The sequence below is a fragment of the Onychostoma macrolepis genome, chromosome 16 (genome assembly GCF_012432095.1).
Source record: "Onychostoma macrolepis isolate SWU-2019 chromosome 16, ASM1243209v1, whole genome shotgun sequence".
NCBI classification, from domain to species: domain Eukaryota; kingdom Metazoa; phylum Chordata; class Actinopteri; order Cypriniformes; family Cyprinidae; genus Onychostoma; species Onychostoma macrolepis.
The window spans coordinates 24,849,148-24,876,806 of record NC_081170.1 but is presented as its reverse complement, the minus strand read 5'-3'; the positions used below and the strand labels follow the sequence as shown (position 1 = coordinate 24,876,806).

Below are 27,659 nucleotides of genomic sequence, written 5' to 3'. Positions count from 1 at the left end.
ACACACCCCAGAGGCTTTTAAATGAATCGTGAACCTAAAATATATTAGAGAATATACAAATAGTTAACAGTGTTTATGTCATATCAGTCCGTCAGAAAAAAACAATTCTGGGCTTTTTTAAGCTAGTTAGTTGTTATTCTTGGCTGGATAACTAGCAGGTTTTAAAATCCCTTTAAGATTAAATATGTACACAGTTTGGATTAAATGAAAGTATTCAAAATTTATCTCCTGTATAGACTTTACAATAAGATATCATTCATTAACATGACTTCATGTTATTATCTAACATCAACTTACAGTGAGTGAACACTATATGTTTACAACATTAATTAATGTTTGTGAATGTTATTTAATACAAACACTTGATCATTTATGTTTGTTCATTGTGCATTAAATAATTTCAACAGATTTAACTTTTGATTTTAGTACATTTTGAAATTAACCCTAAGCAGAATAATTGCTATATAACTATTGTTTATTGATAGGTCATGTTATCTAACAAATGGAATCTTATTGTAAAGTGTTTTTAATACTACAGTTTCCATCTATTTGATATACACTTGTCTTAAAATGGTTTGTTATTTACTGAAATGTTATATTTTAGCTGGAGTCAATGATCTAATGTTGCATTTGGTCAGACTCAGCCCATTGCTTTACTTAAGTATATTATATTTTCCTTTTACAGCTGCAAGCTGAGGAAGATCATGAAACCCACCAGCAAACCTTAAAACAGACAACAGTTTATAGTTGTTTTTCAGCGGCAGCAGAAATATGACAAAAACTTTTGGGTGAAACTTGTTTACTTTTTTTATTCCTTGTGGAAAAACCTGAAAATTTTAAATAAGCATAAAGAATGGCATTGATTTTTGTGCAGTTTATTTTTGATTAACTTTATTCATAAAAATAATGTGTTTTTTAATTAGCATGTTTTTGTGTTTTGCTTTGGTCCTGAAATTGGTATCGAGAAGCGTGAATTTTCACTGATATTGGTACTGAATACAGAAAGTTTGGTACCGTGAAAACACTAGTTCAGAGTATGAAAAGACCATGCAGAAAAGCTGAGCGGATTGTGGTGGAAGACAAAACTCGAAATTCACTATAGTATTTATAAAGACAGCCTTCATGCTTTCAATGTGGAACTAGCCACAGCTAGACAGACCTTCTTCTCAAACCTTATAAACAACAATCGCACTCTTTTTGCTACTGTTGAGAGACTGACAAACCCCCCCAAATCAGATTCCCAGGGAAATGCTCTCCAACAGCAAATGCAATGAGTTTGCTTCCTCCTTTTGTGAGAAGATCAATAATATCAGAAAGGAGATCTGATATTAGGTGGATAAAGGAGATCTCTGATAAAGGAGATCTCTGCACATCCTCAAGTTATGCAGAGGTCACACAGATTCGACCGCAATTTAAAAAACAAGTGACTATGTCTGTTTTTGAAACAATTGTTAGCTAAATTTTGGAAGAAATAGTACAGCACCTTAAATCATCAACCTGCTATCTTGACACACTTCCACATCTTTTTTTTCAAAAGTGTGCTTAACTGTTTAGAAGCAGATCTCTTATGGGGCGTTCACACCAGACGCGATTTGCGCAAATAAATCGCGCTATTCGCACGTAGTTGGACGCTTGAACATTTCGAGTTTACTTGCTTCATTCGCACGTGAAATTACTTCACAACAGACGCGAACAGAGCGTTTTTTACAACTTACCAGATTGTCCGACCTCCTCACTCACTTTCTTCCAAGCAAGATCCTTTTTATTCCTGTTTCTATAAAAGTACGAAGATGTATCGTACAGCTCTAGGTATCCACATACAGCAACGATGATTTTGTCCTCCATTGTTATTTCGGATTTCTGCTTCCGCTCGCTATGTCGTAATCACATCACTACTAGAGCAAGCTCCTGATTGGTTAACATGGCGTGAATATTTGGCAAAGTTCAGATTTTTAAACTCGAGCGATTCACACGTTACGTGCAGCAAACGCCCGAAACGCTCAATTCGTGCCGCGTCATTCGCGCAAATCGTGCCGCAGGATGTCTACCGCGTCTTTGCATTGAGTTAACATGTAAATCATTCGCGCTTAACGCTTCATTCGCGTCTGATGTGAACACAGCATTAGAAGTAGTGAACGCCTCACTTCTTTCTGGGACTTTTCCAAACTCCTTGAACACTGCAGTTGTTAAGTCCCTTCTGAAAAAGCACAATCTTGATAACACCATGTTGAGCAACTATAGACCAATATCAAATCTTCCTTTCGTAGGTAAGATTATTGAAAAGGCAGTTTTTAATCAGCTGAACAACTACTTAAATTCAAATGGATACCTGGCCAATTTTCAGTCTGGTTTCCAAACACATCACAGCACAGAGACAGCACTCATTAAGATAATAAATGATATTAATTCTGATTCTGGCAAAATATCAGTGCTGGTACTACTAGATCTTAGTGCTGCGTTTGACACTGTCGATCATAACATACTTTTAGAGAGACTGGAAAACTTGGTCGGGCTTTCTGGGCTGGTAGTAAAATGGTTCAGGTCATACTTGGAAGGGAGAGGTTATTATGTGAGGAGAGCATAAGTCTAAGTGGACGTCCATGACATGCGGAGACCCGCAAGGCTCAATTCTTGCACCACTCTTGTTTAGCCTGTATATGCTCCCACTAAGTCAAATAATGAGAAAGAACCAAATTGCCCATCACAGCTATGCTGATGATACCCAGATTTATCTAGCCTTATCTCCAAATGACTATAGCCCCATTGACTCCCTCTGCCAATGCATTGATGAAATTAACAGTTGGATGTGCCAAAACTTTCTTCAGTTAAACAAGGAGAAAACTGAAGTCATTGCATTTGGAAAAAAAAGATGAAGTTCTCAATGACTAAAAATCAAGTCAACAATCTTGGGGTGATTCTGGAGACAGACCTTAGTTCTAGTAGTCATGTCAAAGCAGTAACTAAATCAGCATGCTATCATCTCAAAAACATTGCAAGAATTAAATGTTTTGTTTCCAGTCAAGACTTGGAGAAACTTGTTCATGCCTTTATCACCAGCAGGGTGGATTATTGTAATGGTCTTCTCACCGGCCTTCCAAAGAAGACCATTAAGCTGCTTTTCCACTATTGGCCGAACAGTTCTAAGAACTGTCAGGTACGGTTCCAGTTGTATTTCCACGTGAGCCTGGTACGGAGCCGGTAGAGTGCATGTGTGTGATGTTGCCACTCAGGATCTGTCACTTGTCTGTTGCCTGGCTGCTAGTTTCTCCGTAGCTTGCTAAGCGCGCTATTTTGATCAATGTAAACACAAATTAGTAATAAAATCTGAAGAAATTTCTGATCATCCTCCATAATGCGGTGGCTATTTACACCTCATATCATATGTAAACACTTGTGTTACCACAGGAACGACTGACGCATTTGAATTGTATTCCAAAGAGATGCGTTATCAGCCCCGCAGTGGAAAACGAAACCATAACTGTACCGGCCGGCTCGGATTCTGACTAGAACCAGAAAATCTGAGCATATCACACCAGTCCTCAGGTCCTTACACTAGCTTCCAGTTACATTTAGGATTGATTTTAAAGAACTTTTACTCGTTTATAAATCACTCAATGGCCTAGGACCTAAATACATTGCAGATATGCTCACTGAATATAAACCTAACAGACCACTCAGATCATTAGGATCGAGTCAGTTAGAAATACCAAGGGTTCACACAAAACAAGGGGAGTCCGCTTTTAGCTATTATGGCGCCCGCAGTTGGAATCAGCTTCCAGAAGAGATCAGATGTGCTAAAACATTAGCCACATTTAAATCCAGACTCAAAACTCATCTGTTTAGCTGTACATTTGTTGAATAAGCACTGTGCTACGTCCGAACTGATTGCACTGTATTTTATGCATAATCATTTTCTATTTCTTAACTGTTTTAAATTAATTTTTATATCATTTTATTATTATTATTTGTATTCCTTGTTTTTATTTTTGTGATTATTATTTTTTAATTACTATTTCACTTCCTTTTATGTAAAGCACTTTGAATTACCACTGTGTATGAAATGTGATATATAAATAAACTTGTCTTGCCTTGCCACCAGTATACATAGGTATGCGCATAATATCACCGTTTTCACAAATTTGCATTTCCATAGTTAGTATGGAGACAATAATGTTTTTTTTTTTAAACTTGCACTTTTACAAATTTGCATTTTTAATAGCCAGAACACAAACAATTTTAGCCATTTTTAGTTGAAAACGATGTTGTGTACACACCCCCGTAGAAAGTTAGTCTGTCTTCCAGCAACATTAATTTGTGGCCAACATTCCACACTTGAAGTGCACTTGATTAGAATTTTTGTCGAACTATTTATTCTATAAATTCTACAAAATGTAGAATTTTAAAATGCATTACATTAGTACCTTTTCTAAACAAACACAAACTCATTTAAATCTACTGTAATGTATATTCTACTCTGAATCTTCACTTCCCACATTTTCCTCAGATCATGTGAAAACGATCTTTGCAGATAGATACAGAACGTTTCACATACAATTTGCAACTTTCTAATTGTAATGTTTGGCCAGAGTTTGCGGTAACACTTTATTTGTTGCATGCATATTACTAGAATATTAGCCATTTATTAGTAGTAATTAAGCTCATATTAATGCCTTATTCTGCATGACCTTATTCTACACCCTCTAATTCTACCCAATACCTAAACTTAACAACTACCTTACTAACTACTAATAAGCAGCAAATTAGGAATTTATTGAGGGAAAAGTCATAGTTAATAGTGAATAAGTGTTTGCATATCTTCCTTTTTCTGGGCCCTCAGCTATGCTTTCCTGTGGCTTTTCTCTGCTGCATCTGAAATCGCTCACTGTCTGAGTGACTTCTACATTTGACGAAGAACTTTGTGGCTGTTAAAGAAGTATTCCTGTGTATGAATAAAGTATTATCAAGCATGTGTAGTATGAATGCAGTTTGAATGTACAATATCTATAGGTATAGAGCTATAGAGTGAGTTGCGTCGTTTCATTGGATGTGAACTAGTAGCAGAAATAGTAGATCATCCAGGTATTTATTTATTTTATTTTATTTTGCCTACTGTTTTATGAATCTTGTGAATTCAGACTTAGTGTCTAAAGCAAATTATTGGCTCAGAGCAAAAAAAGTACCAACAGATTCTATAATCCATAAAGTTATAAGAAAATAATGTATTATTAACAATGTATCCAAAAATACTGTAAGTCCAAACTCCATAGGAAATGAATACAAGTCAATTTGACCCCCTTTTGTAACGAATCTGGTCTGTAGTCTTCCGTCCGATTGCCTCCAGAGGTCGCCCATTCATTATATTGACTTTCACACTATACAGACTGTTGCATGTCACTCTGGACTGCATTTCCCATCATCCATTGCATTGATTACACACAGCTGTAACCAATTACAGGCTCACCTGAAAGCTATTACACACTATATAACACCCACTCAGAGTATTGTCTGCGTTTATCGCTCTCCTAGTGATAGCACTTTACGGAGCCTGTTTATTGTCTGAGGTTTAGTCTAGTTTAATCCTGTTTATTGCCTGAGTCATTCTTGTCTTGATCTTAGCCTATGTATCTCGTCTCTGTTATCTATGCCTGCCCTGAAGTTTACAGCCTGCCTTGGATCTCTCTCTCTCGTCTTGTCGTTTGGACTCTGTTTGCTCCTGCCTGGACCATTGCTTGTATACCTGGATTATCTCTCTTTGATTTGCCCCCTGGATTACGTTCGCCGCCGATCGACCTCGTCTATTTACTGGACTATTCTTGAGTCTTGCCCGTGCCATACCCGTTTACTGTTGTTCGACCCTGCCTGTGTTGTGACCATGTCTATTAATAAAAGCTTGCATATGGATCTGCACACCTCACGTCTCGTCGGCTCTGTAACACCTTCATGCATTATGCACTTTTATGCACAAAAATTCTCCAGAAACATTTTACATGTCAATTTACAACCCTAGGATTTCTCCCTAGAATGAAACGGTCTGTTATTGGCTTATTTGGAAGGGTCATGAATAATAATGTTGAGTTCTGCCCTGATTGGCTGTTTTACAGTGCGGCTCAATGTTGAGCTCTGCTCTGATTGGCTGTTTCACAGTGCAGCACATTTCAATAGCTTTACAGGAAGGAAACATAGGGAAAATATATTTCAATACTTTCTCGCGCAGATATATCATTGGGTAATTATACTGTAAATTAAATGCGGGCATCAGGGAGCCGCTATTAATATGCTGGGCTGCTTTCAGATGCACAATCGCTTTTTAGTTTAACTTTCACTTTGGAGATATACGATCACACGAACTCTGTTTATACTATGGAGCGGCAGTACTTACCACACATTTTACAAGATCAGATGCTTGTCAGTGGTGCTCAGGATCTGTAAATCATTCGCCATCATCCTCAGTCATCTCTCCTTACTCTGTTTATGTGGTGAGTGAAATCTTATGTAATTTAACAGGCTACCGATAGCAAGGAGCTAACCATGTTCCTTTAGTGGCTCACGTTATTTTATTAGAACGCGTTATTTGCTTTCCGTGCCTTTCTGAATACAGACACAAACCCATCCCTGCACTTCACATCCCCTGCACAGCCTGGAACATAACATTTATTTCCGTGATCTGCCATTTTCGCTGTTGTCCTCACTGGTTTCTTCACAATACCTGCAGAACTTCTGATGGTTCGGCTGGCGGCTGGCCTAGAACATGGGCGGGTATATGCAAATGTTGGGGGTGTAACTATTAGTGATCCTGACTTTTACATTACAGTCGGTGTTATGTTCTTTTTTATTCACGAGATTGACATAAGAAGGAGGAAACAATGATGTTTGAGGCTCACGGTATGTCATTTCCATGTACAGAACTGTTATTATTCAACTATACCAAGGTAACTACAGTTTTCCATTCTATGGCACCTTTAAAATGATATTAGGTGATTCCAGAATTCCATTGCCTGTTTTATATCTTTATAGTTATGGAATATTTGCATGTTGTATTTGGTGTGTGTTGGTGTATTCATTGGGTATTTTATAAAATTTGCCTTACAATTAGACATTTGTCTCATTTTTCAGATTTTTCAGTTACTGGACTACACGTCCCACTGGCATAAAGGGCAACGGGCAAAACTGCAGATTCTAAATTGTCTGGCCAAACTCAAACAGGAGTTTCTAAAGGGCATTTTCGTTTTATGGCATACAGGGCCCTGCGGCTGTTAGCTCTCAGTATATTTACTGCAGAGTTAAAGTTTCCTGTGAAATTGATTTTTAGTACTAGATTATAGTAGTGTGATGATGTGGTTAGTTCCTAATGTGAATATGTGTGGTGTTTTCTGGGATGCGGATCTTTTCTAGAAGGTCATGGTTGTTTTATTAGTTGACTGGTGGTATTCACTGTAAATCCTGTCCAGTGTAAGACAGCAGATCTATCTGTGCAGAGCAGCTGTTTGATTTGGTGTTGTCTGAAGTGTGGTTCCACCTTGTTCATTGATTGCACATGTTGATGTACATAGTGAATAATGTTGGGCTTAAGCTGTAACATTCATTCCACTATCCTGAGAAAAGTGTTTTCTTTTGTTGCTGTTTTTATTCCACATTCACTTTCAGTGTGCATTGATTTAATAAGGCTGTAGTTTTTCCCCTTCACACCACTTGAAGAGTTATTGGTGCCAGATAGAATAAATCTATCTTTCATAAAGGTCTTTCATGTACATTTTTTTTTTTTCATGTACATTTCAATGTTTGTTTGTTTTTTTGTTTTTTGTTTTTTTCAGACTTTCCCATTCTTATTGACAGTCATGCTTATTTCTCTGGAAAGGTAAAATGTTATTTATACAGGACATCTTATTTCTTAATATATTTACTTCCCTGTGTGTCCGTGAAGTCAAACCGTAATCCCGTTCTAGCATTCAGATCCCCACAAACAAGCACGTTTCCCTGAGCCTGGAAATGGCGTGTCTCTTTTTCCAGTGCATGAAACATGTCTTCACTGTAGTGGGGGGCTCTGGCGGTGCAATATATATGCCACATAGGAAGGTGTCTTGTTGTGACAGGAAAAAGTTCCTTATGGAGTTTTAGCTAGATATGGTATTTGTCGATTTTTATAGCATCATTGTAGTGGGAAATTTGTCTGTCTTGGAATGGGTTTTTGTTAATATGATTTGTCTGTAATTGGGAGGACAGTCTTTCTCTGTCATATTCTTTATTGGCCTCTATCCTTTCTACTCTGTAGTTCTGTCTCCGATTTCAATTTTGTTTAAATTTATGAATATGGCTGTTTGTGAATAAGCCTATTAAACTGTAGTCTCAGCCTCTGATGTGCCGTCCATGGACCTTTTACTGCCCATCTGTTGCATATTCCACACAAAAATGACACTTGGCAAAGATCATAGGGTTTGTGTTATTGAATCTGTGAAATGTATATTTAAGAGAGAAGAAAAAGAGACATTTGTTTGATACACTTGATAGCAAGAACTGTAGCTTTTTCCAGTCCCGACTATTTTTTCCAAAATGTAGCAATATAGCATGACAAAAGTCTACATTGCTGTTGTTTATATTTCACATGCATCTTTACAGTCGAGTGAGCAGAGTAATTATTTAGCCTCTCTAATGAGCAAAAACCAAGTTTAGAAAAATAAATCTTGAAATTATTTGTGCAGATATAATAAAGATTGGCTTGATATAATGCTATCGTTCCAAATTTTGGGGTCAGTGAGGTTTTTTTTTTTTTTTTTTTATATTTATACTTTTATTCAGTAAAGATGTTAAATCAAATTGATCAAAAGTGACAGTTAAGACATTTACAATGTTACAAAGGATTTCTATTTCAAATAAATGCTGTTTTTGTTTTGTTTGTTTTTTCACTGAAGAATCCTATAAAATATTTCCAAAAAATATTAAGCAGCACAACTCTTTTTAACACTGATGATGATCATATTTCTTGAGCACCAATTCAGCATATTATAATGATTAATTTCATGTGATCACGTGAGTAATGATGCTGAATATTCAGTACTGCCATCACATCAATAAATATTTTAAAATAGAAAACAATTTATTTAAACTGGATGAAAGTAACACTTTACAATAAGGTTCTATTTGTTAATATTAATTGACCGCATGATCTAACAATGAAAAATAATTTGTAACACTTTATTTTAAGGTGTCCTTGTTACACGTTACATATACTTACTATTGTAATAACAATTAATTATGCATAATTACATTCAAGTAACCCTAAACCAAACCCTAATCCTAACCATATATTAAGTACATGTATTTAATTAATATTGCTCAGTACGTAAATGTATGATTACACTGTAACAAGGACACCTTAAAATAAAGTAACAAATAATTCTAAAGAATTTATTAATCTTAGTGAATGCTGATTCCAACATTCAATACATAACTAAAATCAAAGGTTGTATCTGTCAGTGTTATTTAATGGGGAAGAAGAAGAACAATGAACAGCTGTATTTTTATTAACTAATGTTAACAAAGATTAAACAAATGGAACCTTATTGTAAAGTTACTGAGAATACTTTCAAATAATTAAAGATATCTTACCAACCCTACATTTTGGAACAGTTGTGTATGTGTAGGATTAGGGATGTAGAATATGGTCATGCAGAATGTGCGTTATAAGTACAATCAAACAGCCAATATTTTATTAATAAGCATGCAAAAAAAGCAACTAGTTAATAGTGAGAATTGGTCCCAAATACTAAAGTGTTATCAAAGTAATGCTCTCTTAAATATTTTTTAATGTAGCTATTTCAAAAGTACCGCTTAACTGTTGTTTAACAATGAATAGCTTGGGCAGCTACTGTTTATTTAACCTGAATAATTTGCAAAGTGGACTTTATGCTGATATTCAAAAGTCTGAATAACTTGCTGTCACTCAGAGAAATGAATATGGGGCTGTCACTCCTTACTGCAGCACTTACAAAGGACGTAAACTGAGGGTATAATAGGTCAAAATATGAAGAAGTTTTTTTTGTTGTTTTTTTGAAACACATGTATAAATTATTCAGTAAAACCTAGTTATCACACATAACTCCATCAACAGGAATTATGTTGATAATGCAATATTTATTCATATATAGCTAAACAGTTCTAGCCTCATGTAGCTTTCTAATAGCATTGTGCATATTGTGTAAAAGTTACTAGGACCAATGCCATTATGTCATCAAAACAAAGAAGTTGTAAGATTGAATAAATCTTTACAAGGTCAGTGATTCTGTCGATTCTGTTATTATATGGTGTCCTTCCAAAAACCTTTACAAATGTATTAATATATTTAATATTTCTCAATGTTTACTGTCTGGCCCCATATACTTTACAAATGTAACCACTGATGTAAGTGATGTAACAAATGTAAGCCTTACTGGAACTGAATTGGGACCGTTGTAGAGTCAGGAGGTTTTTTTTTTTTTTTTTTTTTAATTAATACTCATAGACTGTTTTTGTCTGTGATAGTTAAAGGTATAGTTCACCTTCAGTTGGTCCCCATTGGCTTGCATAGTGTTTTTTTGTTTGTTTGTTTTTTTCCCCCCCCATACTATGGAAGTCAATGGGTACCAACTGAAGGTGAACTATCCTTTTAACTTTGTACCACAGGGAAAATAATATAGAGCTGAACTTATTTTCAACTCAGATTATTCCTTTAAACACTATTGCTAGTGTCTCCACCGGGGAAAATGCCAATAGAATTTTCCATACTAATTTTCCATCTGTTTTGCCTCTAACCATTTCTTTTGCATAAATGATAGATGGGTCAGGATGGTCTGCTAGTCATCCAGCAACTAGTAGAATACTGTGGCCAAGTAATGAGTTGTGTTTTCTTTTATTTATTTATTTTTTGCTTCTTCTTCTTGAAAAATAACAAGAGATTTTTGAGGCATTTACGTATGCCAACTCTATTCTACAACAGAAAATTGTCAAAAGATATTGTTTCTTGCAATAACTGATCAATAAAACTTCTAAAAACCGATAATGAAAAACGTGTTATAAAAAAAAAAAAAATAACACAATTTAAAAAAAAAATTGCTTCTACATACTCTAAATACTCCAGTGAATATCTTGAGAAATGTTGAATGCTTTGCTCCTCTATTTTCTGCTTCTGTCCAATTTCAGACCCATCCAGAAATAAAAATCTTTACATCTTCAATAAAAAAAATTACATCCCCATTTTGTCCAGTGTTGGAGTGTGATACAAACTTTTCAGAAAATTAATTTAAATGATTTCAAGAAATGCAATAACATAAAAATACTAATGAAAATAAATAGTAAAATAATTGTTGCGATCTTCATTTTTCTTGGTCTTTCTCATTTCTCATGTCAGAGTCTGCTGTTAATGTTCCTATTTTTCTCATTCCAGTAGTTATACATTCATATTTAATTTCCCTCTCTCACCCTCACCATCCCATCCTCTTGTTTGTAAACATTTCTCACTCTGTCGCCCTCATTTCTGGAGCTGTTCTCCTTGTTTCTCTCTCTCTTTCCTCCTTTCCCTACACCCCCCAGCCCCCCCGTCCTCAGGGAGCGCTTGCCTGCTACTGTCGCCGTAGGCATGCTTTTAGGGGGTTCATGTCTGGATCCTCTCCTCACTGATGATTAGATTGTTATGCAATGACAACTGCTATGCAGATACCAGCAGCATACATCCAGCCACTCACTCTGAGTGGATCCACCACACCTTTTACCCATAATTACTCACCGCGGACATCTTTGTCAGAGTTACCGAGCGTGCGCGTGTGCGAGCATTCGTGTTCAATTTCCAGCACTTTGACGTCTAATAGTTCCCGGTGCTATTTTTACCGGTGTGCTTCAGCAGACCCGTGGTAAACAGTGCTTTAAAGTCAGATATGTGGCACACAGGACTCACAGGAAGTCACTCCCTTGTCAGTTCCTCCTCAACCCTCATTATCCACCCAAGGCCTTTGTCTTTCACTCAGCGTCCTTCCATACATATTTATGCACGGACATTGCAAAAAAGGAGCGTGTAATGGAATTCAGTTCTCCGAGAGAAAAAAAAAAAAAAAAAAGACAGCGACAGAAAAAGAGAAATGCAAAGCTTATTAAAAAGTGTCCGCTCAACCCAAATTCATTTGGGTGATAATGATGAGCGAGACATTCCCGAGCACTTTCCCCACTGCGCTGACTGTCCTTCCCTCTCGCGTTCATGGTTTCTCTCACGGTGTCAGCCCGAGCTCCATCATTAATATTTGAAATGAGTGAAGGGAGTTTAATTGTGAAAAGCTGCAGTCCTATTAAGCAAAGGCTTGCTGTAATCTCATTGCCCCGGTCTGTCAATCTGCATGAGGATCCCAGACACTCACATTCACTGAAATATTAGCCCGAATAAGACAGCTGGAGACAGCGGCGTGAACTTTTGAACCAGACTCGCTGCACGGCTGCTCTCACTGATGGCTGATGGGTAACAAAGTTTGCATTTCTTATGCATTTTTGCTGTTGTCGTCTATTTTTGTCTCTCTCTCTGACAGCTGTTACTAAAGAGTAAGATGTTGTGGCTGTTGGTAGACAATGATCTGTACGCATTGTTCCATTCCGGCAGCAGAGCTGGGCACTGTGCAGAGACCCCAGCACCTCTGAGGAGCGTCTCTGTTAAAAATAGCACCAGCTTCAAGCTACTGTACTTCCTGTGATGATTACATGAGCAGGAATCTCTCAGACGCTCAATCCTCTGCTGCATTGGGTCTTGAGTTCTCTTCACTAAGCATCCCCCCAATGACTGACTGTCCTCATTTTCTTCCGTTCGCTTCCCCTGCTTTCTCCCTCTTGTTTTTTCTTCTCGATCTAATAATGCTCTCTCTCTTTCTCTTTTTTATAGAGATCAGACAGTAATGAAGACACTGAGGCTGCAGAGGAACTACTGCTCATCAACAAGCCACTGACAGACCTAAACAACCTCCTCATTCAGCTGGTCAGTCAGTCTGTTGTGTGTGTGTGCTACTGTCCATACTAATTTTCAACTGTTTTGTGTTTAGCCAATCCTTTTACACAAATTGCGGGTAGGCCAGGATGGTCTACTAGTCATCCAGCAACTGACTAGTCAGATACTGAGGTCAACTTGTGATTTTTTTTTTTTTTTTTTTCTTCTGAATTAAAAAGATTTTGTCTTGAGGGCTGGACAAAATAATAAATAATAATAAAAAAAAATATATATATGGATGTATATTAATCAGTTAATTTGAATTATATATATTTTTTTAATTTTTAAAAATGTAATTAATATATGTGACTTTCATCAAAACCAATCATAAGTAGCATGGGTATGTTTGTAGCAATAGCCAACAATACATTGTATGGGTCAAAATTATCGATTTTTCTTTTATGCCAAAAATCATTAGGATATTAAGTAAAGATCATGTTCCATGAAGATATTTTGTAAATTTCCTACCATAAGTATATAAAAATTAATTCTTGATTAGTAATATGCATTGCTAAGGACTTCATTTGGTCAACTTTAAAGGCGATTTTCTCAATATTTAGATTTTTTTGCACCCTCAGATTCCAGATTTTCAAATAGTTGTGTATCGACCAAATATTGTCCGATCCTAACAAACCATACATAAGGGCTATTCAATTAACTTCATTCGAGGGCCGGATTATCGAATTGACCTTTTGAAGGGGGCCAAGGGGGTGGGGGGCTGTTACTCTATTAAATCCATTTGTTCCTTTAATTTTAGCCATTAATTATAGCCATTTAATATTACAGTATAATTGAAATGTTATGATATTTTTAACCTTTAATAGGCTTAGAAAAATATTACAACTTTTTATAAGTAAACATAAAACAATCTTCACATAAACTATAAATTGTATGCATAAGCTATATTGATTATTCTTTATTCAAGCTACAAAAGTTAATCAGCAAGCAGATTTTTCTTTAGTTCTTTGATTTGCATCGATCACAGACTGCAGCAGGCTTCACTTTAAAAGCAGCACTGTTTCTTTAATAAAACCTGATGCACATGACGCGGATGTGACACATATCCAATTTTCTCCCAACTCTTTACGGTCATTTAGGATTTTATAACTCATTTAAGACTGTGTTTATGAGGTAACTCGCCAAAATCACGTATTTTTACATCATTGTGTGTGGTTTTGTCCATTGAAGCGCTGGCGCGCTTGTCTGAAGCGGCTCAATTTATGAGTACAGCCAAACGCGCAGATTTTCAAACTATACTTCCTGCTTTGATAAAAAATATTCGTCCAGTGTCGGCGCTATTTCTCGCCAGAAGTTATATAAAATAACACTGTCTTTAAACTTGTTTAAACTAACGTTAGGATTATGGATATCTCCTAACTCCCTCACATAAGCGCTTGTCAACGCTGCCATCTATTGATGTTGCGGTCTCCGGTAGATTATTGTTATTGCGTTGTTATTGCGTCTCAGTCTCCCTTTTCTTTTTGGCTGGCCCGGGCCAGTGTTGCCACCTTGTGGACAAACTAATTAGTACAAGAACAATTCAAGGCAAATGTGCGACCTGCATACTCTTCCTCGGGCCAGATGAAGATGATTGGCGGGCCGGATTGGGCCCGCGGGCCGCCAATTGAATAGCCCTGCCATACATTAATGGATAACTTATTTATTCAGCTTTCAGATAATGTATAAATCTCAATTCCAAAAAAATTCACCCTTATGACTAGTTTTGTGGTCCAGGGTCACGTATTTGTCTATTTGGTATTAAATTCTTACAAGCTGAAATTGAGTAAATCATTATCATTTGTCTTTTAAAATTGTTCTTAAAAACCAAGCTTATCCGCACTAGTTCCATGCAAGAAGTTAATTTATTTTAATGTGTAATATTTTAAAAAGTAGTATTCATGAAATATCACAAAAATCTTTCGGATAGTACATACATGGACACCCACCTACAGTTACAATCACTTACAAATGTCCTAATACAGTCGCTTATGCACTTTTCTTGACCTTCTGAACGGTTAAAAAAATATATATACATCACCATGAAAACTAATATTAAAAAATAACTACATGAAATGAAGCAAAATGAGATGGTGCTATGTGGCAACAGAGTACCAAAACAAAAGTTGATGGATAAAATGTAGTTCTCAGGAAGTGTTTTAGAATGCTAACTGTGATATTTTTTTTTTTTTTCCCAATATAATGCATAATCCACTTTGGACTTTGAATAACTTCCAGATGTTGCTCCGAAACACATCAGAGGCTACTTATACAGAGCTGCCTTTTTCTTTTTATTAAATGGGACACTAGAGAATTGGAAGGAAAGTATAGGGAGACAGAGGGGCAACACATCAGGGACATGAGCCAAGCCAGGTTCACACCCAGGTCCCCGAAAGCTTACCCCAATGGTACAACTCGAACATACGGCTTACTTGAGACAGACTAGTCATTCAGACAGTCTACCAACTCTGTTTTGAAAATATGTTGTTTATCAAATCCCTAACATAAATCTGGTTCTCAGTGTTCTTGTCCTCCACTATGGGACATAAATATATATCGTTAAACATTTATGAAACGTAGGGACCAAAAATATTTTCTCCATTCTCTGACCTGCACGCTACCTTCACCTGAAGTTCACAGAACAATCTGGAGGTGCTGAACTGAAATATTGATTGGAATCATCATCCATCCATCAGCAGAGCATATTCACTTTCAAAAATCAAGACTTTGTCTTCAGCAATGATTTCTCTTGTAAAGAACCCATAGGCCCTAAGATGCTTGGAGTCTAAAACCCTTTGTGATCAGATCACTGAAACCCAACCTAGGCTCGTTGGAAAGACTCTCTCTACATTTTCTGCAAAACTACAAAAAACTTACCTGTGCATACTATACAGTATTTCACTGCAGTTTCTAGCTATAATCGCAAATAATTGATTAATAAAATCTTATTTCCTCGCACAATACTATATTACGTTCTCAACACACTTTTACATGTGTGTGTGTGTGTGTGTGTGTATATATATATATATATATATATATATATATATATATATATATATACAGTATATATTAGAGGTCGACTGATTCATCGGTTTTGCCGATTAATCGTCACCGATAGTTGATTGCCACAACTATCGGTCATCGGCAAAAATTCATGCCGATAGTTTTCCGGTTTGCAACCGTTGCTGGAGTGGCTGAGAAGGGTCCGCTGGCATTATACAGTACGAGATCGGCCTCTAGAGGCGGAAATCACTGACAGCACGTGTTGTTTATTTTGACACGTGACACTGCGCCATTCACATAGTTTTCTATTAAATTACATTATATTTGTCCCAAATCGTTGTGAATATACATAACTTCACCCTAGGCTATAAATTATGCATTGTGCATTTATCAGCAAAACGTTTGTCTTTCTGTGGATCTAATAAAGTCTGTATGCTTCATATAGAGCGCTGTAATAGATCGCGCGTTCACTTTCTGCTTGCTCTGTGTTTTTTAAACACCGAACTTCAAACTCATTTATGCCACATTGTTCATTCTTGGAGCAAACTTATGTCCGTTTGGTGATTAAATAAATTGTTTTAGACCGCCACTTTATTTGAACGCAAAGCGTCTGGTGTGTGTGTGTGTGTGTGTGTGTGTGTGTGAGATACATCTGAGTTCTCCTAGAGGCAGCACTGCGCTTTTGCCCAGTGTGAGACTAACTTTTTTTTCTTTTTTTTTTTTGATTAGACAATTATCAAGTGTTAAAAAATAGAAGCAAATAAAGTGTGTGAGTACAAATACAATATCCATATGTATGTAATTTTAATGCTATGGCCTTGTGTAGATATTTAAAGATGGCCATCTTTAAGCATTACTGTTGAAATTAAATGGTAACACTTAACAATAAGAGTCCATTCGTAGCATTAATGAAAACTGTAGAAGTATTGTTCCTTGTTAGTGTGTTCATTTCAACATTAACTACTAATAGGCTACATTTTTACATTTTAAAGTTTCTTCTTTTAACATTAGCAAACTATGAAATAACTTTAATGATCAATATAGCAAATAATATTAATATTTTTATTCATTTACAAAGTATGGTTTAGTACTGTTACTGATTTTTTTTAAAAACAGTAAAGCACTAGCTTTCTTTCAGTATCCATTTCAAAAACGATCAATTGATTAATCGGTATCGGCCAGTGTGGTCCAACCTAGCTATCGGTATCGGTAAAATCCACTATCGGTCGACCTCTAATATATATATACCAGTCACTGGTCAGCTAACCAGTGTTACCAGGGTAACAGCACAAGTGGGCTATTTTGAAAATACAGTCGCGGGAAAAATTACAGAGCCGTGGGTTGCGGTTTTTGGGCTACTTTTATAATGTACCACGGCCGCCCAAGGTGTATATAGACAAATAAAAATTTAAATAGATCCTTTTACTAATGTGTATTATACTTGGTATGTATCCCTGGCAACTTAAGAACAAAGAGGCGGTTGTAACATCACAAACAACATGAGTTTCAGCCATAGCATACATAAGGCTTTTACACAGCAGAAATAAACTTGACAACAGCCACTATAGATTACATAAGATAATAAACACATGGTTTGTATGTGATTTTCTTGAAATGAATGTGTACATCTATGCTAATTTGTGCAGCGATATAAAAGGCTATAAATAGCATATTTTAACAACCGTAAACGACCAAATTCCACATGTGATCATAAAAGGAAGTTATTACAAACACTCAATGGTGGTTTGAAGTGAGTTCTGAGTAAAAGTGTACTATTCATCTCATAAATTGTCTTATGTAGCATGATGCTAATATTAGCTCTAATACACCTGCAGAACAGGTCCAATTATTCTTCATAATGCATTTTGTCATAATACTTCACGTAAGGTCGCAAGAAATGTTTTGTTGTATTTATTTAGAAATACTTTTGATAATAGTTGGGATTAATGTATACTGGGATTGAGGCGATGTGGCTTAATAAATGTTTTATTGCCAGTATAAAGGCTGATAATGGCTAAATAAAAACAAAATAATAATAAGGATTATGTCTCATACCTGGCAGAAGTGTGAAAGGTTCTGTTTCCTTAAACTAGTTTGTCATGCATTTCTTTATTTCAACACATTTACAGGTAAATCCTAGTATTTTAAATTTGTGATTAATCATGATTAATCACAGTCCATGACTGTATATATATATATATAATATGGCTAATGTTTCAGACTATCTAAACTGGCCCAGTAGTACATATGGTACAGCATTGCACTTGCAACGTTGAGGGTTGGAGTATAAGTCTCTTGAAACACAAGTTACGACACTCTACAAAAGAGAGCAAAGCAGCAAAATTCAAATTTTATAGAGCATTAACCTTTTAGTGCAACATTATTTTTCCAAACTGCTGTGATACCTATAACAATTTAATAATGCATTGCCACAATCACATTTAAAGGGGTTATCGGATGCCCATTTTCCACAAGTTGATATGATTATTTAGAGTCTTAATGAAAAGTCTATAACATACTTTGGTTAAAATTTCCCAATGGTAGTGTAATAAACACCCTTTTTATCCTGTCAAAATCAGCTCTGTTTTCAGCAAGCTGTTTTTTTAGTCCATGTCACTTTAAATGCTAATGAGCTCTGCTGACCCCGCCCATCTCTTCCATGGGGTGACAAGCAGACTGTAAACTTCAGCTGCGAAACTTGCTAATTAGTACATATTAGGAAAGGCAATGTGCAAAGATTCATAAAAAACCCTTATACACTGTAAAAAAAAAAAAAAAGTTGAGCCAACTTAAAATTTTAAGGCAACAAACTTCAGCAGATTTTTGAGTTTTCTCAACTTGTTGTTTTAAGTTTATACAACAAAAATTTGAGAATCTCCCACAAAAACAAGTTGAGCAAACTCAAAAATCTGCTGAAGCTGGTAAAAAATGTTTTTTTAAGTTCGCTCAACTTTTTTTTTTTTTACAGTGTACTCACTTCTTCTGTAGATGAAGTTGGATCACAAATGATTTGCGCAAACATGAACACATTTAGGCAGATCGGGATCGGCACATTCCCTTCAAAAACGAAAGTAACGTTAATCCACTCCGTCTTCAGCGGCTCAGATGTTGGGAGTAAATGACTGCTATGTTCATAATTACATCCAACAACAGAACACCTCAATCGCTTATTCGGAGGCATTCTTGTCCTTCACTGCACCGGAGTCGACACAATGGCAGACAGCTCACAGCTCACTCAGGGCGGGTCTAATGGAAGACGGTAATCTGACAGTAATCTCAGAACTGCCTGATTTGAGAAAGGGCATTTTAAAATAAAAAAAATAAATAAAAAAAAAACACTAGGTGGATTTTTATCATTATAGGGTGGATGTTTACACACACTTCCAACACACATTTATGTTCAAACAACATGTAAAGTGAATTTTGCATCCGATGACCCCTTTAAATTTTTTAGAGAAAACTGGACACACTTTACCAACAGTCAATGGATATTTTACTTTGAAAGTGTTGTGAAACGTGATCATTTTGCAAAAATACTAACAAACACTGAGCTTTTTTATAAACCCACATGCAGTGAAAATGTGCAGCGAAATGTACCCATTTGTACCCAGTCACATATTTCCAATAAATCTGGGATACCACATACAGAGGTACACCAAAACACTTGACTTAAACTTTACTACATTGTACCAGTGGAAATCACACCTGCCTACCTTATCCTTTTAATTCTCCTCATCACAGTTTTGTGTGTATACAGAAACAGATCGTTTTACCATCTTACACATTTGGTATCCCCTATTTTTGACCAAAGTAATATTACATCAACTAAAAATTTATGTTTGGTGATTTTAAATAAATCACCATTGACAGAGCCATCATGTTTTGTTATGCGTTGCTATGTCCGCTTACTATAAACAATGCTTATTAGGCGTCTATAGGCTTATTATTTGGGCTCGGCTCATAAAGCAATCCATTTTATGGAAATAACAAAGTATACTAGTTGTAGGTTGCAAAATTTTGGAATGTGGCTTATTTCCAAAATAACGTTTGGATTTAAGTTTATTATATGTATGCTTTGATTTGTTTTTGTTATGGCAAGATCTGGCAACATTGAGTCAAGACATCTAATATGTGACTCTAATATGTGTTTAAATACAACATTAACAACGAGTTGTTCAGTTCCATAAACACAGTGTAGATTTTTCTGCAAATCCAAATCTGTATTTTTCGGAAGTCAATTTAGTTATAGAATGCGGTTGTTACTCCTGTGAGTTACTGAACTGTGTGTGTACAGAACAGCATTAAGCACTGCAAGTGATTTGACAACCAAATTCAGCTATAATGTGTACATATCAGTTACATTTCAGATAGACATCATTTGTTACATTACAGAAGTCAGTGGGATAAAGTATTCTCCCATTTCACTGCTTGCTGAGCTCTAGTCTTACACTTACAGCAGACTGGTCCATGCGTAGTCTCAAAGGTTCCAGGGTTGACACAATGTCAGACTGAAAACCATTCTTGGCTTTAATTGGAACTTTTATTTTTAGAGTGCTGATGATATGCGGACAATACAGTAGTCTATAGTAAAGAAATACAAAGATATAAAATCATGCCTGATAAAACATTGAATTAGTGATGACCATCCTACACATAATTATGTAGATTGATTCCAATGTGTCCAACAGTAATTTCATGATATATAATAAAGAATCTGTGATGTGAAATCCATTATTAGACTATAGTAAGTGCATAAGGGACGTTTTTACACATCCTCTGCTCTAAATCGCATTTTCATGTGTCATTAACCGATCCCCATAATGAATAATGGAGCATCCATTTCAAAAATAATCAATCCAGACGAGTGAGACATTCATAATTGAAAAGAGAGATTTACCTCTCATTCGTTTCATGGAAGCCTCAAATTGACAAGAGATAGATTGAATTTCATTGCCAGTGAATTTTGTGTTTGCCAAGGTTTTGTATCTTTCACTCATGAAAGCGTATTAGGACAGCCAGCCATAGATGAAGACTCTGTACTGCCTTTGAAAAGAGAGTCTGGGTGTTTGTGGGAGATGCAATAAACAGAAATGCAGTTCAGTATTAGGTTGTGTGGAAGGCTTTGTTGTATTTTGTATTCCATTGTTGTAGTTTCATATATTGCACACTGTATATGACTCTCATGTCTGATAGAGGCTTTCAGCTGACACGTCTAGATGAGACTACACTGACAATACCATCTATTGAAGATAGAGAGAGCGAGCAAAATGAAAGTGGTTGGCATAGTGATGCACTGTGGCATAAAATTCTCACAGATGGCAGAAAGACCAGAGACCAGCTCCCCACCAACACACTCCACTCAACTCGGTAACCCTCAGACATGCATCCAGGTTCTTTTGCTCTCTCTCTCTCTCTCTTTATGTGTGTGTGTGTGTGTGTGTGTGTGTGTGTGTGTGTGTGCACGCGTTTGAGTGGCAAGCTGTGCCCGCATGACCCTCAAGGCAGAATTCAAGCTGATTCTGCCCACTGTGCCAGGAAAAACTGACAGACGCATTGTTACACACTAAAACTAACATGCAATTCTCCTGTGAAAAAGGTTTTTAAATCTGTATGTTTGTGTGTTATCTAAAATCAGTCATGACACTGTTCTTAATGTGTTTTATGTGTTGAGATCACAGTTGACCACATTAAAAAGCCATTTATAAATTCACCCAAGATGATCTCGAAATGGTCTAAAATGGATTTATTGAAGATATAAATGCAAATGCATTTTCATTGTTCATGTTAAGTGAAATGTAATTATTATGTAATAAATATGTAATTAAGTAGTAAGAAAATTCTCTTTTGCAATTTTCTCACCTGATTTAATCAACAATATCCAAAATCAAATAATTTACACTTGAATTCTTGTTTCTCCCCAAACTCCCCAAAGAGAGCACTTTAAGACTTTTTCTTCTCTTTTCTTCAGTTTCAATCCCTTTTAACATTTTTTACTGACAGGAAATGAAATGGTAGAAATTCTGTAATTATGGAAAATTAGAATGACAGAAATGTTTCAGTTAATGCAATCTCATGTAATAAGTGGCGATTGGCATTTTACATAGGTAAGTGTGGTGTGATCTCTATTTAATCACACTAGAGACTAATTGGAAGGAAGTCAATGCAGTTAGTCTAAAAATATCTAGATACTATTTGGATACGAAACACATAATGTTTTGTGAATAAATGTGGCTTGTTGCTCTGTGACACTATGAAAGCTCTGTTTGAGCCCAAAACCAACATTAGCTCAACAAGTGCTGTGTTGTTTGACCAGTGGTCTGTGGTGAACCTGTTTGGGAAAATATGTAAATATAAACATATTACAGTGTCATGTACATTCTGGAATAGCTGAAGATGAAAAATCATGGGTATGTTTCCATCTATTCCCTAGTTCAGTAAATACACTGCCCATTGTGCTGCTTCACCCCTATAAATTAAATAGTGGACAGTAAAAATATTACTTACCGGACATCTCATCATTTCTTCTCTATCAAGTTGTCAGAAGCGGCTGAGTTCATTTTTCATTATGATCCCTCACTTTTTAACAGCTACAGTGAAGATGTATGATAAACAAAACAGATGATGCCAGCAGGATTTCAGTCATCTCATCGTACGGCAACGTTGGTTAATAAATGCCAGCTGCGTTTTTAATGAACAACATCATAACTGTGTCGCAGGCAATTGAATCATCAGTGTCCCACTGTTTTGCAAATCAAGATTTTAGAAGAAAATTTATATGCATATATAAAATAAATTTAAGATGTTGTATTACATACAAAGTAGTACATTTTAGCTTTTATGCAGTTTGTGACTAATATACACACACAGTTCTGTCAATCGATTAAAAAATGTAATCGCGCTAATCATGATTAATCACAAATTTAAAATACTAGAATTTACTTGTAAATGTGTTGAAATAAAGAAATGCATGACAAACTAAGAAAACAGAACCTTTCACACTTAAAAGGACATAATCCTTATTATTCTTTTATCATTATTCTTTTGTTTTTATTCAGCCATTATCAGCCTTTAAACTGGCAATAAAACGTTTACCAAGCCACATCGCTTCAATCCCAGTATACATTTACCCAACTATTATCAAAAGTATTTCTAAATAAATACAACAAAACATTTCTTGTGACCTTACATGAAGTATTATGACAAAATGCATTATGAAGAAGAATTGGACCTGTTCTGCAGCTGCATTAGAGCTAACATTAGCATCATGCTACATAAGACAATTTATGAGATAGAACTCACTTTAAACCACCATCGTGTTTTTTTAATAACTTCCTTTTACGATCACATGTGGAATTTGGTCGTTTACTGATGTTAAAATATGCTATTTATAGTCTTTTATATCGCTGCACAAATTAGCATTTCAGTTGTACACAATCCTCTCAAGAAAATCACATACAGACCATATCTATCGTAATCGTGTGTTTATTATCTTATATAATCTATAGTGGCTGTTGTCATGTTTATTTCTGCTGTGTAAAAGCCTTAACATGTATGCTCTGCTGAAACTCACATTGTCTGTGATATTACAACTGTCTCTCCGTTCTTAAGTTGCCAGGATACATTCCAAGTATAATACACATTAGTAAAAGGATCTATGTTAATTTTTATTTGTCTATATACACTTTGGGCGGTCGCGGTACATTATAAAAGTAGAGCAAAAAACCGCAACCCACGGCTCTGTAATTTTTCCCGCGACTGTATTTTCAAAATAGCCCACTTGTGCCGTTACCCTGGCAACACTGGTTCGCTGCACCCTCATCACACAATGATAGATAACCTTCCGCACTGCGATGACGGGAAGAAGTTGGGGTCAAACCTTATCAAACAATTAATTTGCGTTAAAAAATATTAACGTGTTAAATTTTTTGGATTAATTACATGCGTTAACGCGTTAACGTTGACACCCCTAATATATATATATATATATATATATATGGTAACACTTTATTTTAGGGTCTCTTAACTAGTTGCTTATTAGCATGCATATTACTAGAATATTAGCCATTTATTAGTAGTAATTAAGCACATATTAATGCCTTATTCTACATGACCTTATTCTACGTTCCTAATCCTACCCAATACCTAAACTTAACAACTACCTTACTGACTATTAATAAGCAGCAAAGTAAGAATTTATTGAGTGAAAAGTCATAGTTAATAGTGAATAAGTGTTCCCTGTTCTAAAGTGTTACCATATGTATACAGTATATACAGCGTAAGCATATGTGTGTGTGCATATACTGTGTGTATATATATATATATATATATATATATAATTTTTTTTTTTTTTTTTACAGTGCAAGTATTTAAAGAATAAAAGTTGTTGTTTTTTTTAATAGTTTCAAATGAAGTACATGTCACATTGCAGGATACTGCTGTCACTGCTTGAAATTTAATGTCAACTACCCGCCTGCAGAATTGTGCAGAAAGATTTCCACAGAATTTCGTCATTCAGCAGAACATATTATTCACAACATTCTACACATCCACTGGCCTATGCATTTAGTCTATTAAATATTTAGTCTAAATTAACAATGCTATCAATAAGACTTCCTAAAAACACATTTCACAATATTTAAATTCATTCTGACAAATTATACTGTATTTATTTATTTTTTTTGCCATACACATTCAACTTAGAAAAAAGGCAAGCAGAAGACTGAACAGAAATACTAGTTCTGTCACAGAATGCCTCGTCTGTAATCTAAAACTCAAAAGCCATCAGGGCCTGCAACATGACAATGAATAATTTGAATTGATGACTAGTGCTCCTATGCTTCATAATGTTGTTTAAACAGGACTTCCTACAAATATATCTAATTTAGGCCGAAATATTTAAACCACTGCACAAGTGATACATATAGTGTTTGGTTAAAATTACTCCCAAAGGTTACTAAATAAACGGCTTCACTCTCCCGTTGACCTTGGGTTTTTAAACCAAGATAGGGCACTGCTATTTAAAATAAAACTTTATATTTATTTAATAAAATACCTACAAAAACCACAGCCATAGAAGTGGGACACACAGCATTGGTTAACTTGTGTATGTGTGCAGGCATATGCATATATGTGGAAGCAGGTCACCAGGATGGGACAGTATACGAGTATGTTGTCAAGGGCGAATGGTGCCCAAGGATCAGGTGAACAGATTGTCTATGTGTGCTAGGGACACACTGCATTTTAAATAGTTCATTCGAAAGGGAAATGTCACCTCAAAGTCTCCGCTCAATATAAAAGCCTTTTCATGCATTTACTCCACATGCTTTTCATTTTTGGTGGTAAATATTCCGAGCTTGCCCGCAAACAATCACACATGATCTTCCCTGCAGTCTGTTTACGTGGCGGCTGAGTTCACAGTTTGAAGCAACACATGGTTTGAAAAATGTAATTTGCACTGTTGTTTGTTCCAAAGGCAGTGGCACATGAGGCGGTGGGAAATATTGATCGCCTCAAATACACAGGCCCAGTTTTGTGCCTGAGTACATGCGGAGGTCATGAGAGGCCTACGCGTTACACGTCCCCACAGGCTTCGGTTCTCCTCCTCTTCTCATTCTTTCTTTCTCTCTTCCAATCATCCTTTCACAGCCCACAGTGGCATTAACACTCCCTAATCTCCCTGATTCCTGTGTGCTTTTCAGCCCACAGTCCCATTAGACTCCTCAGCCTGATTTCTGTGATGCATCTACAAGCCCTGCTAAGTAAACAGGGTGGATTTGGGAGGCCGTCTAAGCAGGTGTTAACTCTTGTTCTGCTCTGACTCCGCGTTGGCATGTGAACAATACCGGAGCCGCGGAGCCCGTGGGCGCACACCAAAGGCCTTTCAGCGCCGGGGATCTCCCTCCGGTCAGCCTCTCTTTGGGCCGGGGAAGGGGCGGCGCTCTTTGGGTGTATTGTGTGGCCTCCTAAAGCCCCGCACTCCATTCTGGAGTGGCCAGCGACATCACAAAGAGGGGCGGGATTAGGCGCGGCTGGCCCTTGCCCCAGAGTCTCTTGGGATTATGCCTTTATGGCAGAGGGCAGTAACAGATCAGTGCCGAAAAGAGGCTTGAATCCCTGAGCCGGCCACACAGGGCTTTGAGGGCCGAAATGAGCGGCAGAGAAAATCCCCACGGCCCTTGTGTGTCGCTTTTTGTCTTTATCTCAGTCTTAGGCTGAGCGGGGATTGTTGTGGTCTGGGTTGAGGACTCACACTCCATGCTGCTCCCCTGATGGACATGTTAAGCCTGTTACTGCAGTCTCCACAATCTCTGAGGATGAGACCATAACTCTTCCTGTTTTGATTTTTCAGTTCTCCTCTGCAATTACATCACTGCCAATATGGAAATTTCCTGAGCAGGATTCGGCTTATCGCAATTCCAGTTATTTCGGGTTTGGTTAGGGATGAGTAAAAGTAAAGATCATCAATCATCGATTACAATTCTAATGGACTCTATGCATGATCGCGTCCACATCTAGCCTCAGTGGCCACCGCAGCTTCCGGTACAGTGCAATGTATGGAAATTGTGCAAAAATTTAATCTTGGAGAAGTGTCACACAATATGACGAAACAATATTGATACGATTTACATTCACACTAAAGGTATTTAAAGCATAAAAATATATTAAAGTTAAGTTTACCATAATTATATATATTATAATGTTATTAGAAATATGACAGAAAGAGTTTGCTACTACCACAGTTTGCTATAGCAGAGTACTGTACTGGAAGCTCGCGCAGAACCGAGATTTTAGCCAAAATATGTCCATTCCCTTGCCAAATAATGAGATCATTTTAATAATGCTTTTAAAATTCTCATGGTGTGTTTACTTAGATCTTAATGACTTGTGACAGTCTTTTTAGACTAATGCAATCCAATAATTGGTTGTAACTGTACTAAATAACACATAACAAACAAAAACATTTGGTAACACTTTAGAATAGGGAACACTTATTCACTATTAACTACTACCTTTCCCTCAATAAATTCCTAATTTGCTGCTCATTAATAGTTAGTAAGGTAGTTGTTAAGTTAGGGATGTAGAATAAGGTCATGTAGAATAAGGCATTAATATGTGCTTAATTACTACTAATAAATGGCTAATATTCTAGTAACATGCATGCTAATAAGCAGCAAGTTAAGAGACCCTAAAATAAAGTGTTACCAAACAGTTCATTTATTTTATAAAATTCTGCTGACAAAATGCATAATGTGTATGTTTACACATTGTCATGTGAACATGCAGTCAGTAATTATACTGATTTAAGTCTTCCTCTCAAACTAGGTCCTTCCCCCCACTGGGGGGCCTCAGCAAACTTCCAAGAAGGCCATAGGAATAAATTGTATGTAGCTTCTAGTGAAGATCATGCAGAGTCACAATTTTCTGGAATAACAAAATGAATAGTAGTTCATTAAATTTAATATATTAACACTGGCAGTTTCTGTTAATTAAAAAGTTTGCAAACAAGAAGCATCATCATAATTCCGTCAGAAATACCACAGAAAAAGCCAGTAAAGGGGGGCTTCGAGTCAAAAAGGCTGAGAACCACTGCACTACACTGCACTCTTTTCTTAAAGGTGTATTGTATTTATTTATTTTTTTTCTTTCTCTGAACTCCACTTATAGTATT

General features: G+C 36.3%; 1 protein-coding gene across 3 annotated transcripts in view; it reads left to right on the top strand.

Moving 5' to 3' along the window:
* The window catches only part of ulk4 (unc-51 like kinase 4), a 215,500-nt gene that overhangs the window by 156,006 nt on the left and 31,835 nt on the right, over positions 1–27,659 (top strand). For all 3 annotated transcript variants that reach the window (XR_009266289.1, XM_058746124.1, XM_058746123.1), the window contains one exon: positions 12,890–12,982. Coding sequence is in view for 2 of the 3 variants with exons in the window: in XM_058746124.1 (XP_058602107.1) it covers positions 12,890–12,982 (93 nt within the window). In the remaining variant the exon portion in view is untranslated. The remainder of the gene's footprint in view (positions 1–12,889; positions 12,983–27,659) is intronic.